The following is a 26,430-nucleotide window of genomic DNA, read 5'->3' on the forward strand; positions in this document are numbered from 1 at the left end:
AATAAAGGTTAATAATAATAATAATAATAATAATAATAATAGTGTAGAATTTTTTATTTAGAGAGAGATCTAGTCACTTTCATATTTAGATAAAAGTATTTTGTTCACACTTGTTAGATTTGATCCAACTAATTTTTCAAAGTCTTACATTCGTTTGAGATGCTACCCTTCTATCTTTTTCTTAAACATTATTAACATGCCAATTAATTTATTTCAGCCACCATAGCATCATAGGAGGCTACTCAGTAATGGTAATTTGTGGCCATATAAAGGCAAAGATGGGTATGTACATGACAGCTAACAATGATGGGATTTTAAAAAAAAAGATGTACTTGCCTGTGGCAAAGACAACATTCCTGGATACAAGTTTGTACTCCACAATAGAAAACTGAGGCAGTTCAATTCTCTCCACTCCAGTTACTGCATTATCCCCACCTCTCCAATAAAATTCTATGTCATCTGTTGTGTATCCATCTGTCAAGAAAGTACAGATTCATTAGTATCTTGAATAATAAAATGTAAGATTGACAGTTGCTACAGGAAGTGCAAATTTCTTTGTTTTAATTTTTCCTGTCAAAATTGGTTTCTGTCTCAATTGACCCTCAAAGAAAAGGATAAAATCCACCCCTCCAAGCAGTGCAGTAAGGGTTGCCCCACATGTATTCTGTGCCACACACACACATACACACACACTGCAATGTATTTATCAGGCAACAGAGGGTTTCCATCCCTTAGAAAGCATAAAACAACCCCACAGCTCCTGATTCTCTGTCTTTCAGATCTGCCTAACACATCTATCAGCAACTTAAATGAGAAATACTTTCCAACAGATATGTCATCTAATCTTTCTTTTTGTCTGAATGATTGTTTTAGATGGTGAAGCAAAACCTGTGGCTTCATGCTAAGCATTCAAGGTGCAATCATTTTTTTTGCAAGAAACAAATTGGTATTTATTGTATGGCTGTTGGACCGCACCAGATGTGAGGAGTTTACCTTAACAAATAATTTAAACTGCAATGAGTGGAAAGATGCAGAGAGTCGAGATGAGACCATACAGGAGGTCCTTTTCAGAAACACTTTCACCCTTGTGGAATGCAGCTCAGGAGATCTGGTCCTAATTGGCTTAAATCTAATGTTGTACCTGCAAATATTGGCCAGTGTGATTGGAATTTCTTCCCTACGCCATGCAAGGCAAGGCAACCCATTAAAAAAATCCAGGCATTTTTTTTCAAGATAATTACTTTTGGAACAAAATACTTGTATGGAGACTTTTTGCATAATCTTAACTATAACCAGGATCCCCCCCCCCCCCCCCGGGTAAATAAAAAGTAAAGTTAGGGTGGCATTAGAGAGGAATATAGCAAAATTTCTAACTAAGTGATTTGATTTATCTTACGAAATACTTTACAAAATATTTTATACTATTAAATAAAAGTCTTAGAACTGTTTAGCCACAGTGAATCTAAACTTATCTGCACTTCTGCTTCAACAAAATCAGGAAAATAGGAAATGGCTCCTGAAAATAGGAAATGGCTCCTGCACTGAAAAAAAGTTGCAAGCCACCTAGTCCACAATTATTGATAGTCCTCAGTGTCAAAAATACAACTACTGTTGCTACCAGTGAGATCCTGCTTGGTTTACATACAGTCACCTAAATAAAACTGCACACATGTATCCTAAAAAACAAAAAAACAAAAAAACAAAAACCCAAACCAACTACTTCAACCATAAATCCTTGAAGTCTCATTGAAAGAAATCAGGAGAACATTTCAGCAGTACTGCAAGACAAATTTGAGAGAGATGGTCTAGTTCTCTCCTTGAAATCCATGCCAAAGCTCCCATGAACTTCAAGAGGATTGGGAAGAGGCCAAATGAAAATTACACTAAGAGTTCATTAGTGTGCACTGATATTTTACGTATGTAAAAAATTCCCCATATATCCACCAAGTTGAAGAAGAAAGAGTGGATCTCTTATCACATAAATTTAAATGATAAGAACACTCCAGTTTTTTTTTTAAATAAATCAACAACTAGAAAGAAGAGAGAGATTCTTCTTATTCTGTGGAACTGAGTTTCTAATCATAAGTAGGTCTATTCGACAGCCCAGGGGGGCCATAGCAAAATCACTCATCCATAATAAAGTACACTGAAAGCATATTGAAACCTAGTGCTTGCTCTCTTCAAAGTGAATCTGATTAAAACATGAACACTAGTTCATGTGTGTTGTAGATAAGGATCAAGTCCTTGTCCTTGCCTAATCAGAGTGGCATTTCACTTTTTTTCAAGACTTTCAATTTCATATTTTTTCCCCAAAACAGATTGAAAACCATGTGATAAGAAGTTATTTTTCCTTATATAAAAATAAAATAACATGCCTGATTTATTTTAAAGCCGGAATAAACAGAACGTGAATGAACAGAATAAACAAAGTTAAATACTTTTAAGCTCCCTTGACTTCAACCATATACTACAAAGTCATTTTTTTCATATATATGATACATAAATGTAAAAGAACTTTCAAAAACTATTATACTTTTGGAAAACATTTATCCATGTAATTAACTTGCTTTTTTATAAAAACAGGAGCTGAAAATGATTACCTTCCTTCCATTTTACTCAACAGATACACTACAGGTTGAGCCTCCCTTATCCAAAATGCTTGGGACCTGAAACGTTTGTTTTTGGATTTTTTATTTTATTTCAGTATACGTGCATTTGCATATACATACATAATGAGGTATCTTGGAGATGGGACCCAAGTCTTAACACAAAATTCATTCATGTTTCATATACATTTTATATACATAGCCTGAAGGAAATTTCATACAACATTTTTTTAATGTTGGGCATGAAACAAAGTTCATGTACATTGGGCTGTCAAAAAGCAAAAATCACTATCTCAACCACCCCTGAAAAAATGTTTTGATTTTTGGAGTATTGTGGATTTTGGAACTCTGGATAAGGTAGACTCAATCTGTTGTAAGGATCAGTATTTTCTCCTAAATTATTCTATAGTGCTGGGTCCAGGGTTTGTTTGTTTAGCTGGGGGCAGGGGGAGAGGAGGTACAGCAAGGTGGTTTCAGGATCCTTCCTAAGTAGCCCAGTTCCTCTTCAGCTCAGTTGCTGCTGCCCTTTTGCTTGCTGGGATCAATCTACACTATCACTGCTGCCCAAAGGGAAAGAGAAAACAACACAATGGTTGGTTCTTCTCTGTGCTCCTACCACTATTAACTCTCCTGGAAAAGGCAGATGAACAGGCAGCAACAGTAAGGAAAAGCATTGCAGGGGCTAGGGGCAGCTCTAGGACTTTGGCATTGGATGGGGTATCTGGGATGTGTCTGGAGTGTGAGTTTAGGCAGATGCCTAACATTACTGATGTTCCTGATGCCACATTTGCTTCTGCCCAGAGGATGGTATAAATAAATATCAAAAATAACTCACTGATAACATTTAAAATAACAACAACAACATACTGCACATGACTGAAATGAGTCAAACAAGCACATGTATACGTACAACTTTCTATCTCCAGTGTACAATTCTGTTCATCTAGTGGGTATCTTCTCAAGTCCATCATGCAAGCTGCAGTGGTTGTGATCCTGAAACAAAAGAAAACAAAATGAATGAATATGTAGCCATAACCATAACCTGCTTCAGTGACTTGAGTTACCAAGTAGCTAGCTATTTCTGAACTGGGATTTATTGCTTCCTTTGCTACATGAGCAAATACAAGTGGTAGAGGATGTAATTTTTAGATTAAGAAATATTTTACTTTACTCTATCCAAAAGGTTTGCAATAGTTTATGAAGTATAAAATACAACATTAACAACAAGCTGGTGTATCATCATTAGAGTATGATTAGTACTCATTTACCTGAAACCACTGGGGAAAGGTCATATTACATTTTGGGGTGCAGTGCCATCAATATGTGGATAACAGTCAACTCTATGACCCCTTTCCACAACAATCCAAGGAGTCTCTAATGGTCCTAAACAAGTGTATGTCATCAGTAATGAACTGGATGAAGGCAAACAAATTGAAACTTAATTCAGACAAGACGGAGGTGCTCCTGGTCAGTGGGAAAGCAAGGCAAGGAATAGAGCAGGGGTCGGCAACCTGCGGCCCGCGGGCTGGATCCGGCCCGCCAAGGCCTTCCTGCCAGCCCCTGCGCAGTCCTGCCGCCGATTGCCACCGATTTCCCCCGTTTTCACGCCGCTCCGGGCGCCATTTTGTTTTTCAAAATGGTGGCCGAAGTCTCGCGTGACCTCAGGATGGCAAAGGTCACGCGAGACTTCGGCCGCCATTTTGAAAAACAAAATGGCGGCGCCCATCTAGTAGGCCCGGTGCAGCCCCTGGAGCACTCCAACAGGGCTCCAGGGGCTGCAGTGGGCCTGCAGTAGGCTCCACCTCACCCTCCACCCTCCTCCTCCTCCTCCCTAAGAGCAGGGAAAGGAGGAGGAGGCAGAAGGAAGGAGTACAGAGCGAGGGAGAAAGGGAGCCAGTGCTGCAGCTGCAGCCACAGCAAGGCGAGAGGTTGGTTCATTGGGGGAGGGGGTTAGCTGGGTGTTCTTTGTGCAAAATGCCCTCTCAGCACCCTGTGGCTTTTCTGGGTTGAAATTGTGTGCATGCTTGCTGCAGTTTATTTTCAATTGCATTTTAGTAATTTCCTTGCTTGTAACTTTATTAGTATTATTATTATTACTACTTGCCCTGGGTGTTCTTTCTGCAAAATGCCCTCTCAATGAGAAAGAGGAGGAGGAGGAGGATGAGAAAGAGGGGGAGGAGGTGGAAAGGTGAGTCATTTCAGGTCTGCCTTGGTTTTTTTCCATTAATTTTTAAAAATATATAACACTTATTTTTGTTTTTTTATTTCATTATTTTAATTATTGCTTTTTATTGTATTTCATTATTTTTATTATTGCTTTTTATTTCATTTCATTATTTTTATTATTTATGAAGGTGAGACAGTGTGACTTTCCAAAGTGCTGTAACAAAGGTCTGCTGTAACAATGATAGTGGTGGTGGTGATGATGATGCTTCGGTGGAAGCTCCACCCCCAGTGTGTGGCTCCGCCCCTGGAGAGTGGAAGCTCCACCCTGGCATGTGGCTCCACCCCAGAAGGTGGAAGCTCCACCCCCCAGCTTAGGCCCCCCCCAGTTGTCTGAGGGACAGCAACCTGGCCCCTGACTCAAAAAGGTTGCCTACCCCTGGAATAGAGGTTTAGCCTGTTAGATGGGTTACATTTTCCCAGAAGCCACAGGTTGCAGTTTGGGTGTACTCCTGGATTCATCTTTGAACCTGGAGGCCCAGGTTTCTGCAGTACCAGGAGTGCTTTTGCACATTTAAAGTTTGTGTGTCAATTGAAGCCCTTCCTTGAGATGGTAGGTCTAGCCATGGTGGTATATGCCTTAGTTATATCCTGTTTGGATTACTGTAACAAGCTCTACATGGGGCTGTGTTTGAAGAGTGTTTGCAGCTCATCCAAAGAGCTGCAGCCAGACTGTTAACTGGAGTAGGTTACACATACCAAACTTCACCTCTGCTGAAACAGTTCCACTGATTGCCTGTTTGTTTCCAGGCACAATTCAAAGTGCTGGTTATGATCTATAAAATCCTATATAACTCAGGCCTAGGGTATTTGGCAGACTGTTTCTCCCTGTATGAGCTGGCCTAGCCTCTGAGATCATCAGAACAGACCCTTCTCTCAGTCCCAGCACCATCATAAGCACAGTTGGTGGGGACACAATAGAGGGCCTTCTCAGTGGCTGCCCCTGGAACTCCTGGCTAGAGAGGCCAGAATGGCCTCCTCCTTGTTGTCTTTCCAGTGGCAGGTTAAAACCATTTTATTCAGACATACTTTTAAAACAAAGTTTTAAAAGAACAGATTAAGGGGTGAGGCACTGTTTTAATTGAATTGTTTTACAGAGCTTTTTAAAATTTTAAATTGCATTTTAGTTTTTTATTTGACTTTTTAATACTACAAATAGTTTAATTCTGTTCTACTGCTCTCATTTGATATGTTTTTCATTGATTGTTCTTTTAAACTGTGAGCTGTTTTGAGTCCCAATTCTAGGGGGAAAGTGGGATAGAAATAACAACAACAATTTACAGAATATACAAATGCTTTCAAAATGCTTTACAAAGTAGATTATGATCAAAATTAACAATACAAAACCATTTAAAACTGTGAATTAAATTTCAAGTTAACATGATCCAGCAGTTGATTATCAAAGAAAACAAAAAGCAACTAAGAATTTGTCATGTTCTGAAAAGTAGCCAAGGACGATGCTGCATGTACTTTCTGCAGGAGTGCATTCCACCTGCTTAATCTTAGTGGAGGTCAATGTGACATCATATTAAAAAAAAAAAAGGCAATGTGAGCAAGATGTTTTTGCAGATATGTACTGACTGAACCCAATAGAGGTCTTCTTACTAAACAGACAAACAAATACTCTCTCCAATTTGTGTTGAGTGACTGCTAACTAGTCCCAGTTGAGAAATACTGGGAGGCAGGATGAGAATATTCCCCACAATAAACTGGGGCTCTGCCTGTGTATATGTTGAGAAACAGGAGAAAAACACAAATCTTCCAACTTTTGTGTTAATTGCTGCAGCAACATTAGAAAGGATTCTCCCTATAGCATATAGAGACAACATAATAAGCAATATGGGGAAAACACTAACAAAAATGCAATGATACCAGAGATTAGCAGCTGCAGTTAATACATGATGCTGGGCTTGTACATTCAAATAGGCACAGTGCAAGGACATGGGTCTTTGCTTTTATTTTTGTGTTCTATTTTGTTCTATAGTATTTTGTGTTTTGAATGGCTGGAAATCATCTTAAGTGACCATCACAGACAACAAGTAGGCTGAAAATATTTTAACCAGCCAACCAGCTAATGAAATTTAAGGCCATAGTCATATGACTGATATAATACATATGTGATTAATTAATGCATGATCTATTTAACCACACTATTAGGAAGGGCTTCATAAAACATCAGTATATACATACTGCCTGCCTCTCTCTCTCTCTCTAACGTTTTATGATGTAACTTTTCCACAAATCAGTCATTTAAAGAGGCTTAAGAGGTGTAATGGAAAATGTGCACGTCATGGATATTGAAAAGGGACACAACCCTTAGCTTCCTAAGCAAGATAGGAACTGGAAGGCTTGGCATTTAGTGAGCACTTGATGTCAGTGGATCTAGTTAATATTGGAAATAAGCTGCCAATAAGAAGGCAAAGTTATTTCTTGATCTATGCATCAACATGGGCATAACATACAAGAAACTAAAAATATAAGCAGCATAAAACGTTCACAGAAATGCTGAGATTAATAGTAATGCAAATTTTGGAAAGTAATATACTATTGCTTTTCCCTCAGCCAGACCCCAAGAGTGATCTTGAGGTGAAGAAAGAAGTGGGTGAGGTAAAAATAAGGAAAAGTAATATTATGGAAGGTGATTTCAGCCACACTTACAGTAAATGGCTGTAAAGATTAATGCACATTTGTGTCATGATAAAGAGAGAAAAGATCTAGGTGTAATAAGTGATTCGATCTTAGAGCAGTTGATCATATGACTGACTAGAGGAGAAAGCAATCAAGGACTGAATCCCATGAACCAACTAGCTGTAACACCTTTCAAGTGTAGCAATTGTTTTCATCCTTTCCCAGTAAACTGGAACAGCATGCTCTCTGATTTGTTGCTGTTAACTGCTGTCGAGTCAATCTCGATTCATGGTTGCCCTGTGGATGAGACATCTCCAATACTCTCTGCCCTCCATTACTGTCCCCAGTTTGTGCAGATTCATGCTCTTGGCCTCCCTGATGGAGTGGTCTTCCTCTCTTTCTCATTCTTTCCACCCTTCCTAGCATTATGGTCTTTTCTAATGAGACGTGTCTTCTTATGATGTGGCCAAAGTCTGACAGACTCAGTTTAGTCATCTTGGCTTCCAGGGAGCTCTCAGGCCTAATATGTTCTATGACCATTTCTTTATCTTTTTAGCTGTCCGTGTATCTTCAGCACTCTTCTCCAGCACCACATCTCAAATGAATTTCTCTTTTTGTCCATTTTCTTAATTATCCAGCTCTTGCATCCATACATGGCAATGGGGAACACAACTGCTTGTATGATTCTGACTTAAGTGCTCAGTTGTGTGTCTTTGATCTTAAGGACCTTTTCTACTTCTTTCACAGCTGCCCTCCCCATTCTTAATCTTCTGATTTTTCAACTGCAGTCCCCATTCTGATCAATATTTGATCCAAGGTACAGGAACTATTTTACTATTTTTATTTCCTCATTGTCTAGGTTGAATTTACAGATATCTTCCATGGTCAATATTTTTGTTTATTTAATGTTCAACAGTAAGTCTGTTTGTGCATTTTCTTCTTTGACTGTCCTCAATAGTTGCTCTATGTGATAGTAGTTGATCTAGGTCTGCTCTAGCTCTGTGATCTCTGATGTGGGGCCCAATTATAGTGCTGTTAATCCACATTAACTGCAATGATTCAATTCTGTAGGACCTTGGGATTTGCAATTTAGGGAAATTATTTAGAATTTTTAGTCAGAAAGTTCTAGATTTTTAGCAAACTACAAACTCCAGGATTCTGCATGATGTAGCCAAGGCAGTTAAAGTGGAATCATAGTGCTATAACTGTGTGTTATGAATGGACCCTAGACTTGAACACTGAGACTTTAGGAGGGCTTTAATCCTCTTGCTCCTGCTATGACTCCAGTTTGCTTATGCCTACCGCAGTCTGTATCCACGGACTCCTTATTCACAGATTCAACCACCCTCAGTTTGAAAATATTCAAAAAGTATATAAATTACAAAAGGCAAACACTGATTTTGCTATTTTATGTAAGGGACACCATTTTACCATGCCACTGCATTTAATGGGACTTGAGCATCCATGGATTTTGGTATCTGCGGAGGGTCCTGGAACCAAACCACAGTGGATACCAAGGGCCCAGTGTATCTGCATTGTAAGGAAAGATTCAGTTCATGCCCTGATATACGCTGGAACCACAATGCTACTTGTCCATCAGTATTCAGACACGGATTTTCCTTCCACACACAAGCCCAAAGTTTTCTGTTTGATGCATCACATAAATGGTGTCATGTTTAATTTGGCCCTGGATGGTGTTCAGGATTTAGTGTTCAGATTTAGTAAGTGCTGCTGAACTGACTGCTAAAAGCAATCACAGTGATATCAAATTTAATATATCTGTAAGTGGGGAAAAAATCCCCCAGAAAGTCTAAGGCAGTTGCATTTACTTGCAAAAGATGAAACAACTTTTAAAAAATAAGATCTGTTAAACACACAGCACAGTTAGGAATTGTGTTGATTATCAGTTTATAGATGTCTGTAGAGAATTCTGGAGAAAGTCATTACAAGTGTTCCATGAACGGTAGAGTGATAGAGCAGCAGCAGCAAAACAACACCAGGAAAGAGAAAAGAAAACAGGATGCTGAACTGGACACACTTTATAGAGTGAAACATAAGAAAGGTTGCTTACTTCTAAAATCTGAGGGCAATTTTAATGATGGATGCTGCATCCAAGGTGCCCAGAGCACATAACCTTGGTGCTGCAAATGGCAGAAACATTTAAAAACTCTTAACCCATACACCATTCCATTCAGCTGAAGCATACGTACATCACGGCTGCTGACATTTGCACCACAATATTCAGGCACAGAGATGCCAATTTCTTATAGGCCTCTAGACAGAGCTTTATAGCCTTCTGAATGTCATTCGCATTGCACTGAGCACTGGCAATGATAAGTGCTTTTTGGCATACTCCTTATAGCAGCTGTTATCTTTAAATTGTGTCTTAGAGTATAAAGTAACTGAGGAGGGGAAAAATGTAAAAGTGAAGGAAATAGTTTACCAGCAAAACTGAGTTAATATGGTGGTATTTTGTTGGAAAAAAACAAACTATTGACATAAAGGCAGGAATGGAATAGAAAGGTGGGGGAGGGAGAGTTCAAAGGAAGATGTGACTATGGGAAAATATCTAGAAGAGATTTATGTGTTTAAAAACAGAAAGTGGCACATTTATGAAATATTAAAAAATAAGGGACAAAATGGCAGAGCTATAGGAAACTTACCTGATTTTGGCCCATATAGGCCTTTTTTTCGTCTCCAGAGCAAGAAGTAACCAAACTGTCACTTTTTGTTTTGCCAAAACACCTATAAGGGTTGAAAACTGAGCAAAGGGACTGAAAGGGTGGTGGTGGACAATAATTCCCCAAAAATGTTAGAAGGTTCATTGGTTTTTGGTTTTTTGTTTTTTGCTGGAAAAAATGTGGTTTTTGTGACAATATGGGAAATTTTGGGATGCAACAGCTGGGGAGGCTGCATACAACCTTTATTTATGTTTATTTATTTATTTCAAGGGTTTATATCTTGCCTTTCTCCAACAATGAGATTTGGGGTGGGGGGGGGTGAAACTGATGCTTCAGTTTGCCCATGCTAGTCCAATTGAATAACCAGAGTTTTAGGCAGCCGCCTTCCCCCATTTTATCTGAAGAGGTAAATAAATGAACTTGGCAATTAGTGGTCTATGATACAAGCAGAGAAAGTGCTTTTTCTTGCAATTGTGTGGTACGATCCCCTCCATGAATGCTCCAAAGGATGCTAGTAAAAGCATACGTCCTGCCACTGAGTGACAGCCTTTCCAGAGGAGAGCATTAAGCATTCCAGAGGAGAGCATTGAGTGAGTCATGTTTTTCCCCCATACATTTGGTTATAGTCATGAATAATACTATAGTATGAAAATTTCCTTTTACCACAAGAGCATTTTTTTGGTTGCTTTTGTGGTAAAGGGAATGTTTCATACTACAGTTGGCCCTCCAGATTCGGGGTCTTAAGACTCACAGTTTTGACTATTTGCAAGGTCAAAGCTGCTCACCTGGGCATTCCTCCCACCTCCCTCTTGGGTGTTTCTCCTCAGGAAAAAATGCCCAGGAGCCAACTCCGTTTCTTTCCTGGCTGGCTGAGCAGTGGCCTGGCAGGGAATGGGAGGAGGAGCCTCTATCCCTCTGGGATCCTTTGCCTGCCCCATCACTCCCTGGGCTGTCCAAGGGGTGATGGAGCAGGCAAAGGGAGCAGGAGGAGGATCCATCCCCCTAAGTCCTCTTGCCTACCCCATGATGGGTGGCATCAAGGTGCTCCTCAGGCACTGCGTCCAGATGATTCAGCACCAAAGGAATGCTGAAAACCATGACGCCAGCAGCTATGATACCCTGTGCCATAGAAAGGCCAGATGGGAGCTGCGACATGTAGTTGCCGCTGCCCAGATCTGGCGCTGAAAGAGGCAGCCTGTTCAGACCCTTACTATGGAGTAAGTAGGCATAATAATGCACTTTAACACCTGCTTTCTGATTATGTTTAGTTATTTTGTCAATGTGGGGGCTTGACTAGGTGAGTGGGATTATTTTAGCAGACCTTCCCAACAAAGTTCAAAGTAGTCATTCTTATTAAATAAGGAACAAGAGACTGGTTAGTATCAGCACAGCCAAAATGGAAGGAGAGATGAAAGAAAAGGTGAAAAAAATATTGAAATACTTATTTAAAACATTTTTATACTGCTTTTATCTGAAGAAATCTCAAAGCAATCTACAAGATGAAAATATTGAATCCATAAAATAAAATAACAGAGCATTAAAACAACAAAATAGTGATATAATAATAGGACTACAAAATATTTCATTTAAATCATTATATTAACTCTCGCTGAACTACTTTACAGAATGAGTTAGGAAGGAATTAAAAAAAAACTTCATAAGGACTCTTTGCAGCTGGTCTGTGGCTTAAGGGAAGAATTCCTCTTTGCTAAGCATCTGCCAGTGCCCAGCTAATTCCCCAGGCAAGGTGCTCAGGACTATTTATTACAGGGAGACTACATTTCTTCAGTATGGTAACAGCAGCTGTGACTTACCATGTACTAGTAACACCAAATTATTCCTTCCACTTCTGAAAAAAACATTCCACTTTAAACTAACAGGGTATCAAAATAATTTTCATCCTGGTAACTGCAAATCTGATAAAATCTTATATATTTATTAGGAAAATTAAGTATTTGACAAACAACTCATGTCTGGTGGAAAGTTCTCAGCAAAACATAAAGGCAAATCTTTTTGTTAAAATATATCAGTATGTATTTTAAAAGCAACAAAAGACAAAATTATTTGTATCAATGAACCAAACAAATTCCTACATTTTAACTTGAATTTGTGTGATGTATTTAAAAATATAATTACAGCGCTTTAGAAATAAAGTTTAATAATAATAATAATAATAATAATAATAAAAATAGGGATGGCAACGGGGGGTGTCATATTTTTATAATTTAATGTAAGTTATTGTACTTTCAGGGGATGAGATAATGTGATAAATGGTCTCTAAATAACTTAGAAGTGGGCTGTTGCTCATGAATGCTTCTATGTTAATGAACTTGGTGATTCACATGTCCAGTTTAATAGCATAAATATATTGTGATTTTACTGACTACATACAAGTTGAGTCTCCCTTACTGAAATGCTTGGAACCATATCTATCTGATATTTGATTGGATAGTTGATGTTTTTAATTGTTGCCTGGTTATTTTAACCAGTTCTATCTTATATTATTACCTATTGTTTTATATGTCTTTTGTAGATTGCACACCACTGGCAGGTTTCATTTTTATTGATTTGATCATTTGTATGTACAGCGCTGTGTACATTTACAGCACTATAAAAATAAACTATAATAATAATAATAACAATAACAAAAATGTCTTAGATTTTGGATTTCCCCCTCAGATTTTAGAATACATAATGAAATATCTTGGAGATGGGACCCAAGTCTAAACATGAAATTCGTTTATGTTTCATATGCACCTTACACACAAAGCCTGAAGGAATTTTATACACAATATTTTTAAAAATAACTTTGTGCATGAAACAAAGTTTGTGTACACTGAACACAAATTAAGCACAGGGGTCATTCACACTAGGAAATAATCTGGTGTAGAAACCGGGTTTTTTCCATGGCATTCACACTCATCCCGAGTGTATTCACTGCAGTTTTCAGCGGGCAGGCACCAAAACCCCCACTTGACCCATGTCTTTTTTTCTGGTGCCACAATGATCCGAATCATCAGTAGTGGGAACTCATTACCAAAGAGATCCTGATCAAAAGGGATTGTTTTGAAAACAATTAGGAACCTCTTCCTCCTTCGTGTCTGTCCTCCCTCCACTTCCTCTCCCCCTTGTACATGTTGTGTCCTCCTTGTACTCCCTCCTCTTCCTCCTTATCCTGCCTCCTCTTCCCCTCCCTCCCTCCTGTACCTGTCACATCCTCCTTGTCCTCCTTCCTCTTGCTCTTTCTCCTCCCTCCCTCCCATACCTGCTGTGTCCTCCTTGTCCTCCTTCCTCTTCCTCCTCGTCCTCCCTCCTCCATACCTGCCACATCCTCCATGCTCTCCTTCCTTTTCCTCCTTGTCCTCCATTCCCCTCCCTCCTGTACTTGTCATGCCCCCTTGTCTTCCTTCCCCTTCCTCTTCCTCCTGTACCTGCCACATCCACCTTCCTCTCCCCCCACCCACCATGATCAAATCTCTCAGTGGTATTTTATCACTATTGCTGTTCCCTCAGGGTGAATGGGAATAGGGACAAAATGTCACGGAGAGATTTGATCATGGCAAATATACGGAAATAATCTGATTTCCACACTGAGTTATTTCCTAGTGTGAATGGGCCCACAAATAAAAGAAATCAAAGGTGTCACTATCTCGGCCACCCATGTGGACAATTTTGGAATATTCTGGATTTGCAATTCTGGATAAGGGAGACTCAACCTGTAGTATGGTTTTAAATCAGCAAAGGGTGAATACTTTTGAAGGTAATGATGGAATTTTATTATGTTTTCCTCCATTATAAAGATTTTTATTTTTTACACTTGCCTTATCTTTCATAAATGCTATAAAAAAAACTTTAAAAAAAGACCCCACATTTCTCAATTAGCCTTTTCGTGCCTCACATTTCTTGCATTCCTTCAATTCATGGTGACCACTTTCTTTGAAAATGCGCAACCTACAATATTTCTGGCAAATCTCCACGCTTTGTTGTTCAACACTGCATTCACAATGTTTTATGACCATGATAATTGAGGAGAGTAACGCTTTAAAACAAGGTGAAGGATACAATATAGCCAACTAGAATCTGTGTAATATCCAAGAGGTCATTCCTATGTACTATATGCTACATTGTTAAACAATGATGTGTTTGACTTCTATACACCAACTGTGCATAGAAGAAGAAAATGTCTGTGTGTGCATAGCAACTATAGCAGTGTGTTGTTCATCCAAATAAATGGATAAACAGGGATAGACAACTTGTTAGGGCAGAAGGATCTACTGGAACTACCACCCACCAGAGCTGCACTGTACTGCTGTCATATTGCTGAATTTCAGTAGCATGGTAGGGCAAAAAAAGTCAATCTGTCCTCTGAAAACAAGATGCATGAAGAGAATTCACCATTTTTCAGTCAAGATAAATTCCTGACTGAAGATTGAATTGCTTCCAGGAGTCTTCCAGGAGACATCTAGAAGCTTTATTTAGCTTCAAACAAACTTTTGTGTAGCCAAAATATGCTAATGCAATGTCAGTTTTTGCAGAGGAAGAAGGCAATAGGGGCCCATAAAACAGGCAAATAAGCTATATGTTCTCCACCTGTTTGTATAAAATCAATTGCGAAGCTTATCAATAGATGGAGCAGACTTCACCCCTTCCCTCTTTTACAGGGTGAATAATTTTATGCAATTATATCTCAGCTTTCAGTCTCCATCTGTGACATAAGAATGGAAATCTAGATCATCAGTTTATTGTGGAGAGATACAATTATAATCATTCCACATGCACACAAAAAGGCTACCTGAACAGTTTGATCATTTAGCTCAGGAAATGTGTTAAAATAATAATAATAATAATAATAATAATAATAATAATTTTTATTTCTACCCCGCCTTTCCACAAGCGTGATTAAGGCGGCTTACAAAATTAAAAGACAATAAAATACAGTTAAAAACATCAGAGTATAAAATTTAAAACAGCATTACAGGGGGATATAAACAGGAATCTATACAAATCACATTCATCAGGGGGAAAATAAGCGGCACTATTTACAGTACTCTGGGGACAGAAGGACAAAAAACAGGGGCAGAAAGAGAAGAACACTACTAGCTAAAGTGAAAAAGCCAGCTGAAATAAGTATGTTTTTAATTGTTTCTTAAAAGAAACCAATGATGCAGAGGAGCGGAGCTCTATGGGAAGCTTGTTCCACAATAAGGGGGCAACAGCGGTAAAAGCCCTCTGTGAGGTCCTTGCCAGATGAAATTTAGGGACCTCTAACAAGTTTGTCCCGGATGATCGGAGTGTGCGGGGCGGATTATATGGGGACAGACGGTCCTCCAAGTACCCTGGGCCCAAGCCATTTAGGGCTTTATAGGTCAAAACCAACACCTTGTACTGAGCTCGGAAGCGAACAGGCAGCCAGTGTAGATCTTTTAAAACAGGGGTTATGTGGTCTGTCCTGGAACTACCAGCGACCAATCTGGCTGCCATATTCTGCACCAATTGTAGCTTCCGGGTTTGGTACAAGGGTTGCCCCATGTAGAGCGCGTTGCAGAAATCCAATCGAGAGGTTACCAAAGCATGTACAACAGTTTCAAGGTTCCCACGATCCAGGTAGGGGCGCAGCTGACGTTATCAGCTGAAGCTGATAACAAGCACTCCTGAATGAATGATGTATGATTTTTTTTGTTTAACTAGTGCTGGTGGGTAATCTGTAGTACCAGTAGGGCAGCCCCTTTAAAGGAGCTAAATAAGGTGTAACTCTGGGAATAAGGTCAAGCATGTTTGACAGCGCCTTCAAAGCCTGGAATAAAACCTGGAGTGGATTCACACACCATTCACATGGGGGAGGGGGTGTTACCAGCTACCATTATTACATTGTCAGGCAGATGCTGTTTCACGTTCGATTCTGTGGGAAATGCCTTGAAGGCTCTACATTTGCAGCAGTTATTTAGTTTCATACCCCTCCCTTTTTTGTAAACTTATCAGTAAAGTTGGTGTTCTTTTTCAGCTCAGCTCTATCACTCATAGTCTTTCTTCAGTTTTAACCATTCTGCTCTATGCTGCTCTTCCTCACCCCTGCCTCCTAGGTCATGGATGCTATCTCCTCTACAATATGATACCCTTTTATATCTATGTTTTTCAGAATGTCTTCATCCATTGTAAGAAAATGCTGTCATATGAATCTGCTATTTCCATACTCAATGAGAGCTGCAATATCTGAAGAGAAATTTAGATACACATTAGGTGCTGGTTAAAAATCAGATAGTAATAATATAGAAATAAGATTTGCTAGTAAGATCTGCTATTTAAAACTGGGAGCAGTTTTAAAGAGCATATCTTACTCTGTGTTCATTCTGTACTTTATCTGAAGAAGTAAGTGGATTTATATCCATGAGAGCCCATGCTAAAATAAAAACCAGTTAGTCTTAAAGCTGTTGCCATATTCCTTTTTCTGTCCCCCTCCCCATTTCTCCTTTTTATGCTCCTAATTGGGTATTTTACCATGGATCAATATTATCAGTCACACAATTAGATATATACTATATGTATACTAGAAACTAGTTTAAAGTAAATGCCCATGAGCAGTTTCCATTTTCACAGAAGTTCAACATGTTAAATAAAATTCTGAGGCTAAATTGCAATGAGATGTTATATTCAAATTATCTATTTAATTATGATGATCAAATGTAAGCAGTTGTTTACTTTGAGCAATTTATCTTTGGCATTCTTGTTTATTTGCTGAATTTACACGTTAACAGTTGACACAATTAAGTTCAAACCAGTGTCACAGTGCTGGTGTTTGGCTCTGTTCAATGTGATCACTGCTTCTATTTTGGTATTTGCCAAAAGGCCCAAGAGTTATTCTTGGAATAATAATAATAATAATAATAATAATAATAATAAATTTTATTTATGTTTCCCCGCCTCTCCCGGTGGATCAAAGTGGGGTTACAGACTAAATATAATATAAATGGCCATAAGATTGAGCAGGTCTCCTATTTCAAATATCTGGGGGTAGTCTTCCATTCCATTGGCAGTAGAAAAACCCATAAGGACTATGTTGCTGATAATGCATAGAGGAGTACAACAACCATTCTTAAATTCCTCAGGACAAGAGGAGGCCACTATATACCTGCTGCTCTCAAATTCTTTAAAGCCAAATCAATATCACTACTTCTTTATGGTGCCCAACTGGGATGCTTTCCCAACTTAGCAACGTTAGAATTAGTGCAATCCAAATTTCTAAGATTGGCCTTTCCTGTCCCAAAATGCATCTCCAATGCAACCTTATGACTGGAGTCAGGCTTCATGAAAGTGGAGGCTAGATTGTAGGTGACAATACTTAATTATTTTCTTAGGCCCTGTACAGACCGGCCTGAAAAGCCAGCCTGGTGGCAGAGTTGGAGTGTAGCATCCTGATGACGCATACCTGACTCCACCCCCCCCAGGGCACCCTGATGTCGCACACCTCAAGACAGCATGCAGCATCATGATGCGTCTCCGGCGCTGTGGCCAAATGATGGAGCACCGAAGTGGTGCCATATAGCCATGCTGCCACAGCTATAATACCCTTTCAAGAGAGTAAAAAAGGAGCCGCTTTTTGTAGCTCCTTTTTGTACCCCTGGAAGGATGGATCAGAGCTACGGCGTGAGCGACCCTGATCCGGCTGAAGAAGGGGTGGCTAGAGGCCGTCCCTTCAGAGCTGTTTGTACAGCCCCTCAGACTATCTTTTATCCCCATTGGCCTTGGCCAATTAGCTTTGATGATTTCCAGTCTACATGGAAACAGGCAATGATAAATAAAATCTCATCAATATAATTCTTTTCATACTTTCTGCTCAATATGTGGTGTGTTAAAATGAAAGCAGCCATCAAACAATGTGTAGCATACACAGAGGATTAACTGGACTTCAGTCTCAAACCTTTGTTGTTAGTGATTTGAACAGGTACTTCATCTTCTCTATGGCATATTTAATTAATCTGGAAGTGCCTCTAAGCCTTGGAGGGGCTTTAGCATGATGCCATACTCTTCCTTCATTTGCTCTTGAAGGCCAATACAGGAAGATCACTTACAATACATCTGTGAGTCTGGTTATACAGAATGAATAGAGCATGGGTTACTCCAGTATTCATATTACAGAGACATTTGAACTAGCCTTATTGCACCCATATTGTATCAATATCCAATGCACAGGACAATTTTATACTTTCCTGTTGCTTTCAGACACTAATCCCAATATGACATACAATGGTCTGTGAAGCAGTGCTTAAAATTTGTTGGATGATGACAGAGGCCACAGACCAGACCTAATGACTTTTGCTCTGTAAAGGGATGGTTAAGATGCTTTACATACTACTTTTAATGTTTTTATTATTTTAAAATAATATTTTAAAATGTGTATATATCAATTATAAGTTTAAACAGATGTATATTTTATCCTTATGTGATTTAATGTGCCTTATTCCATTGTGATGGTCTATGACTGTAATAAAGATTTATTCTATTCTGTCTTTGTGACAGGGCAGGCCCTATCCTTAGGGAGAGTGAAGTGGATACCTCGAGCAGAGATTTGTGGTGCAATGGAAGTACAACAACTTGTTAGTTTATTTAGTCTAGCTCAGTATTTTATTTACCTTGTCTGGCTTTGGGTACTATGGACATTGTCCTGGAGGGCACCCATGGTTGATCTACTTTGGTGAGAAAAATGTCTTGGATGAACTCATTACTATAGTAATGAGTATAAAACAATGGAAAAGACCCTGGATTTCTCTTGTTTTCTTTGGCACGTTACAGACCGCCCCTTTGGGGCAGCCTGTAGGCGCTCCTTCCCCCGCCAGATCAGGGCCTCAGCTGCCAGAACGGCAGCCTCTGGGGCCCCGATCCGCCGCTTTCCAGGCTGCGGGGAAACAGCAAAAGGCCGCTTCCCTGCGGCCTGGAAAAGGGTGTCCTTGGGGCTTCAAGCCCCAAGGACACCCGGTGGTGGCGGGGAAGAGGAGAAAGGGGCCGCTTAGCCCCTTTCTACCTTGCGTCGCTGGCGCAGCCATCTAAAGGCTGCACCAGCAACGCAAATCGCAGAAGGAGCTCCATTTCGGAGCTCCTTATAGCACCACGGAGAGGGCGCAGAGGCAGCGCATCCGCGCCACCCTGTTTGGAGGCGGCGCATTTGTGACGTCGTAATGGCAGCTCCCGTGTGGAACAGGTGCCGCCATTTTGTACGTCCTGGGGACGTATTAGGGTTAGGTGCGTGCATAAGGCATGCACTTTCCCTAACCCTAGTACGTCCCCAGGACGTACTTTATGCCCGTGCGGAACGGGCCTTTGGGAGCATTTTGTGACCAGGAATGGAAGTGTCATGTATCTTAAAAGGGAATGCATTTGTCAAATATTTTGTTCCTTTTACAAAGGAGATCACTAGTAAGAACTTGTAAACAACAATAAGCTGCTCATGTTGCTTTTCTTAAAGGTCAGAGTCCCTCAGCTGCATTGCTCTGACAATTTGAATGAAAATCTACCTCTACACACAAAAGGCATGATGGGATTCAAGAATCTAATTAGGCTAAGAAGATGGATATTAACTCTTCTGTCAAAGGCAATGAACAGTGGGTTCAGCTACATGTGCTTGCATGTACACATTCAGTCTTCCCTTCAAAATGTCCAAAATACAATTTCCAACCAGCTATATAGGGACACTTTTCCTCCCATCTTTCTCAGTATACATAGAAATGTAAACTTCCCCTCCTTGGGTGATGAGATGCTCTGAAAAGTTGGGATTGTACCAGTAACAACCAGCATGATCCAGGCTTTCAAGGACTCTTACTGATGAAGTGGAGAAGAATAGACCTCTCTCCAAATCAGCAGGCAGAGACTGAGCAGCTTCCAAACTAGCAAAAATATGTTTGTGTACTTGAAAGACTGCTATTGACAGAAAAGTCTTTAGGAATTTAAATAAAATAAAATAAAATAAAAAGTTTTAAAGAATTATTTCCCCCATACCCCTTACTTATAATCACACTCCTCCAAAAAGCCTGGCAGACTATTGTAGCTGTGCTTTATCATAGCCAGAAAATGGACAGTGGGCTAGAAGAATCACTGTCTACATGGTGAGGAAAGTAACCTCCTATTTGGTGATAACAGGGATTTTATCGAGCGTGGCAAATTGAGGAAACTGAGCAGATTTCATATAAACAACAAACTTATCTAAATTAGTTTTCATATGCGACCCACATTCCCTTCAAATGTAGGGAGTGTAGTAATTTTTTTTGAAAATTCATCTTGGTAACTTGGATATGAGCTCCAGAAATCCCTGTGCCATTGCAACTTGGTCCAAATTTCCTCTGATGTCAACTTTAATAATTGCTTGCTGTCAGCCCTCCTAATTTCAAATTTACTTTTAGTCTAAACCTTTCCCAAAATTATTAGTAAGACCCAGAGTAAAAACAGCAGCTGAAACTAAAACTGCAGTTCATTCTGGACTTGTGTCTGCCTGCCAATATGAATTCCAGGAAAGACTTGATTCTTTCCAATTCACTGATTAGTGAGATTAAAGCAGCAGCAGCAGCAGCAGCAGCAGCAGCCGCCGCCGCCGCCTCCTCCAATTTCAGTGTTCCTGTCAGCAACATACAACACCTCAATGCTCAGAAACATTTATTATAAGAACTGAAAACTTAGGAAAATCCCTCTGTTAGCCAGATGCCCTGGCAGTAATTTTTCATCTTTTCCCAACCCTTAACTTGAAATATTTGAGAAATGGAGGCAAACTGATACAGAAAAAAAAGATGAGGAATGTGTCATTCTCCTTCTACTTCTCTACAAAGAACATTCTATTCAAGACTGAGCATCTGGAATTGCCCATCACTATTCTACTTTTAATAGATTTCAATGTGAAATCGGAAACTACATTTTGAATAAATTGTGAACTGAATGTGAGAGACGTTAAACTGTAATACCATGGCCCCTATCTGGAGAGTCCACTCAATGTGTTACTGTAAATTTTCTTCATAAATTTTAATTTTTATTTATTTAACTATCATTTATATATTTTTCTTCACCAATATACTGCATTTCTTTTCATAGGCTCAAGGATGTGTCTATTTTCTTCCCCATAACAACCCTGTGAGGGAGGTCAATTTGAGAAAGAGAGTGACTTGTCTAAGGTGAATATCAGAGCTCACCAATGACTTCAATCAGTATCTTCCAAGTCCCAGAGTACAAGTTAACCAGCACCCCATATTGGCTGTCATGGGGACTGTAACATTTCAAAGCTGCTTAATACTTACAAACATCTTGAACAAAGGAAATTTTTACTGCTGCCATTCATGAGGAGACTTTCTATACATACGGATAACTCCTTGAGATAATCAACATCCAAATACTAAAACCACAATGCAGTAGTATTTTCAGCAGCTTCTCATAGATTCTCATAACACTTAAATATGAGTGTTGCCTTACCCCATGATTCATTATCAGTCATTTAGTGTTAAATTCACTGTATAGTTTACTTGGTCCTTAATCTTGGAACACTGGGAGAGACATCAGTACAGTCAATAAAAAGGAAAATAAAGGCCTGCATGCCTGGGAAAAATTGTCCTGGGGAGCAGGGATAGCATAGCTACATTGTAGTAGGACATAGAGAAGCAGGGCAATGATATCCATAATTTTTTATGCAGGGGGATGTAATGCAGGTAGATTTAGGAAGCTAAGTTTTACAGATTTTTATTATCTAACTACTCCATAATGATGAAGGTCCTAATAGACCACATGCTTTCCAAAGAAATTTTGAGCTAGCAATTCAGATCTTGTTATATAGCATTTGCGCTATTGTGACTCTTATTAACAAATAAAACCTGACTGAGGTCATGGTTGGAAAAGTTAAGAAACACCAACAATGTCATTTATTCTCCAAAGTCATCTTTCAGAAAAAAAATAGGTATGTATGAAATGTCGCAAAAAGTCTGTTTTAACCTTGCACCAAGAAAGCAAAGAAAGTACAAACCAATGATGGAGAAATCAAGATCACATAGCTACAAACCTGAGGCCATACAATACTGTGCCATCTGGATGAAGGCGAATCATTCGATTCTTAACTGTAACACCATGCACAAACGACTTCTTGTCATTTAGAAAGTAAGTATCAGGCACCCAAAGTTGATCTGCTACTCTGTTATCAAGCGTAAGGTTGAGAGGAATCCCAGCATAGGCTAGTCTTTTATCTCTCCAGTATTGTTGAAAATACATAGTTAAGGTGTAATCCTGGTGGAGAAAAGAAGAGAAACTGAAGTTAAGGCTTGTTTATATATATTGTACTTCTTGATTAAGCCATAACATCTTTTTAGATAAAACATCCCATTCTAAACCTAAGTATAAGAACTCTATACTCAATCTTTGAGTGCTTTTTAATATTACAGTGCAGCTTTATGTGAGTAGATGGATTTTCCCCAATAAAACAGCACCAGCTATTTCAAAATATGTAGCCCCCCCTCCCTGCTATGAAACATTACTTACTGTTACTAAAAGGGGCACCTTTTGTTTTAAGACTCACTGGAGAAATCTACATTGGAAATAGTCCTCCATCTAGATTTTTCAGAAGCCCAAATCAGATATGAATTTCTCAGGAGAATATTATCCACCATTTTAAATTAATAACTTTGCTAGGGACTAACTGTCGTGACTATTAAGAGGAAAAGCAGCTATATCCCGCTTTTATTTCCCATGGACGATTTCTATTAGCACATCATCAGAAGGACAATGTGCCCCCTGGTGTTTTCTGCAGTTTTCAGTTGTAGAGACTAGGAATAAACACATTCTGTACCAGTGATAGCTTAATTAAAGCTTGTTTTTAGCAGTAATAAAATTACAAAACAAATTTTATTGGTTTTGAAATAAACTAGATTACTAAATCCCTCAGGTATACATGTGCATTATGAAAAATCACATTACAGAACAATATTAGTAATTTGATTAAACTTGAGGCTGTGTAAACATCCTATGTCACTGGAAAAGAGAACACCAAAAGAAGAAAAACATCCACAGATATCTTGCACTGTCCCTGGAATTTCATCACATTCTCATGGATTGAAAGCACTGCATGTTATGGGAAGAATATAGGGCTTCCTGCCCAGCAACAAAAGTCTGAATTGACTCTGTAGCTGCAAATCGGTAAGTAGTAACATTTCCATTTGTATGAGACACTGGACCAATGGTTAAACAGCTAAACTAGTGAGACACTTGTGCTTACATCTGCAAGCTTTACCTTACTGCATTTCTGACACTGTGATGCGGGTCCTTTATATGCCAAGGTTACTTTTACCTCTTATCCACAGAAGGCTCCTAGTTACTTACACTTGCCTTGTTCTCTCCCCCCCACCCTTCAATACTATTCCTAAGTGCAAGGGGTCCGGGTCCCAAGTATTTTCCCAAATCAATTCTGATATTTCATGGTGTGTACGTTCTTGTTTATAGCTTATAGAAATAATTTCAGTCACAGACATCCACTGCAAAACAAACAGTAATTTTTTATTGAATAACATTAAGAAATAACGTAACTTGTGTGAGTTGTTTTAAGCTTAATATTGTTACTTTATCACCTAATAGGCCTTTAAATAATCTTCATCCTATTACCTCTCTCTCTCTCTCAGCAAGATTACCACCTAGCACCTAGCATGGTGGAACATGCAGTTAAGACTGCCAGAGTGGAAAGAGGAAGAGAGGGCTCCTGTTGCATTAATGGTTGTGCAGAAGATGGAATTTCAGCAGACACTGCTTGCCACACAGCCAGATAACAAGCAGCCCCTGCAGAAAATTCTTCTTCTACACAGCCATTAAAGGCTCAGTAGTCCTTTCTAGTTTTCACTCTGTCAACCCTACTTGTAGTCCAGAAGCACCAGGAGAGCTGCAAGAGTTCCACCTCTAACCTACATTATAAAAAATGCTATAATTTTCAGTACTGGAATTCTATCTCACTTTTAACTTTTGAATTATGTCTTAGTGTCTTGATTTATCTATTTGATTCTTACCCCATCTTTCTCCTCAGGTGGCCAACAATATGTAAATAATTCAAAGACATAGCCATGTTAGTCTGGAAAATAAGTATGCAACGGTATGTTATAGCACCTTTATGACTACCTGAAAGAGAAAATTTGGTAGCATTAGCTTTCATAGACTTGAGTTTGCATCTGAAGAAGTAGGTTGAAGTCTACAAAAGCTCATGCTACTAATTTCTCTTTTTCAGTAAGTCTGAAAGATACTACAAGGTTTCTCTGCAGTATATAATAAATAAATATAATAAATTACAGGTTAAAACATAAAAAGAGTTTAATAAAAACATCAAAAGCTAAACATTTTTAATTGTATTTCTTTAAATCTCCTTTACTGCAACCCATTCAAATGTTTCTGTAAGTAAAATGTTATTTGCCCGCAGGTGGAAGCAGAGCAGAGAGAAGGCAGGCATAGCTTTCCTTGAATAAAACAGTATCTCACTTCACAAAATAAAGACCCCCCTCCCAAAAAATATGTTATTTACAATTGTAAATACTGTGTAGCTTTAAACATTCAAACATGAGATATCAATCTTGGCAAAGATGTCTAAGGCACACCCTATATACCATCACATACTGCGTTTTTCAGGGGAGACCCTATTTTATATCCCAGTTCCTAAAAAGGATAAACTGTGGAGGATAGTGAAAGGATTTTATTCAGTCATGTGATTATGACAATCTCCATTCTTCCAGTGAAGGCATGTGTTTATGAAACAACACAATTAATAGGTCATGCTCTTGATTTGATATTTTAGTGAAATAGAAGGGAATCATTTAGAGGTGGGAGAAATCATCTACTACTCAACTGTGATGGACTGAAAATTACTGGAATGATGTCAATGCTGAACCTGTAGAGAGGTGAGGACCTTATGGCTGTGATTCCCAAGAAGGCGCTAATCAGTTTGCAGAAAAAAATCAGTTGACTTGGAAATCTCTTTTGATGATAATTTCTAGAACATGGATTTGGCCATGTGTATAGCTATGGGGGAAAGGGCAAAATAAGGCCACCGCTTCCTCAATAAGAATTCTGCCCCCATGAAATTTTCCTTCAGGTCACAAATTTCTAGCACTCCAGAAAGTTAATACTAAAATTCATTTCCATCTAGAATTTGCCGTAGTAACTTTACCTGTCCTTTTCTTTGCATACCTAAATTAATTTTCTACATGTTCAACTGAAGTTTTAAGTTAATGCAATGGTAGAAATTTGGGGAATGATGGAAAATAAAATTTGGGAGCAGAATTCTTATTTGGGGCAGATGCCCATATTCCACCTCTTCTTGCTGATCCAATTTGGGCTGTTGACTCGATTTTTTCTAGGCATCCTCTCCCACATACACAAAAAAGGCAGTACAGCTTTTTGGACAAATAAAGGAAATAAAATTGTTCTGAAAATAGCTAGAGTTCAAAAGGGAAACATTCACAATGCATGTGGCTGAAAACAGTGTAGAGTCCACCTATGGGTATATGCAGTAGCAATGTTGGAAGTGAAGAAATCCTATTTCCCTGCCAGCACTGCACCTGCATATTGCTTTCTAGGATGATTATTAGGGTTCTTAAACTAATCCATCTTTTGTAGAAATGAATCTAAAGTTCTCTGCACCTGCTCTGTTTGGGATGCCTGATAGTAGCACAATCTATATTGGAACTTCCCTCCATACCAGCCACATTTTATTTAATTATGCAGCACCAACCTTCAGGACATAACATCTAGAAGGCTGAGGGAAGAAGGATTACTGTCACTGTCACTTTGCAGCATCCCCCCTTTTCTTCTGTTGTTTCCTCAAAATAGGATCGCTAAGTGAAAAACAGGACAGTGTTCCTTTACCTCCAATGGTTGACCTTTAAGGTAGAGGAACCCTGTCCTATTCTTCACCTGGAAACCTAGGGGCAGTACAGATGGGACGCTCCATGCTGCCCCTGTAAGCCCCGTGTCTGTGCTCCAGCATCCCCATGCTGCAGCACAGACGCGCTGCAAAAAAAGAACAACCCAGAGCGGCTTCTTTTTTGCAATGACAGAAGCAGGAAGGGGCACCGCCATGGTGCCACTAGTGATGTCTGGTTGCTGTATGGTGGTGGTGGCATCATGGCAGCCCCTGTATTTATGGGAGGCCGCCATGATGCCAGCACCCATATATATTAGGGTTTGGGAACATGTGGTGTCTGTGTGCTCCCAAACCCTAATATTGCTGCCGCCACACCACAAAGCACCCGTGTGCACCAGGCCCTAGTTCTCTCTAAATAGTACTTAAGCCAAGTGCTTGTGGT

The 26,430-nt window shown here is 39.3% G+C and overlaps 1 protein-coding gene across 2 annotated transcripts in view; it reads right to left on the reverse strand.

The window, feature by feature from the left end:
* Positions 1-26,430, reverse strand: part of LOC149319334 (gamma-aminobutyric acid receptor subunit beta-3) — a 290,532-nt gene that overhangs the window by 18,429 nt on the left and 245,673 nt on the right. For both annotated transcript variants that reach the window (XM_089511497.1, XM_089511498.1), the window contains 3 exons: positions 22,161-22,381; positions 3,517-3,599; positions 337-474 (listed from right to left, as the gene is read on the reverse strand). In XM_089511497.1, coding sequence (XP_089367623.1) covers positions 337-474; positions 3,517-3,599; positions 22,161-22,381 — 442 coding nt within the window. The remainder of the gene's footprint in view (positions 1-336; positions 475-3,516; positions 3,600-22,160; positions 22,382-26,430) is intronic.

This window comes from Sceloporus occidentalis, unplaced genomic scaffold (assembly GCF_023333645.1).
Source record: "Sceloporus occidentalis isolate IW3139 unplaced genomic scaffold, rSceOcc1.0.p SCAF_2, whole genome shotgun sequence".
NCBI lineage: Eukaryota > Metazoa > Chordata > Lepidosauria > Squamata > Phrynosomatidae > Sceloporus > Sceloporus occidentalis.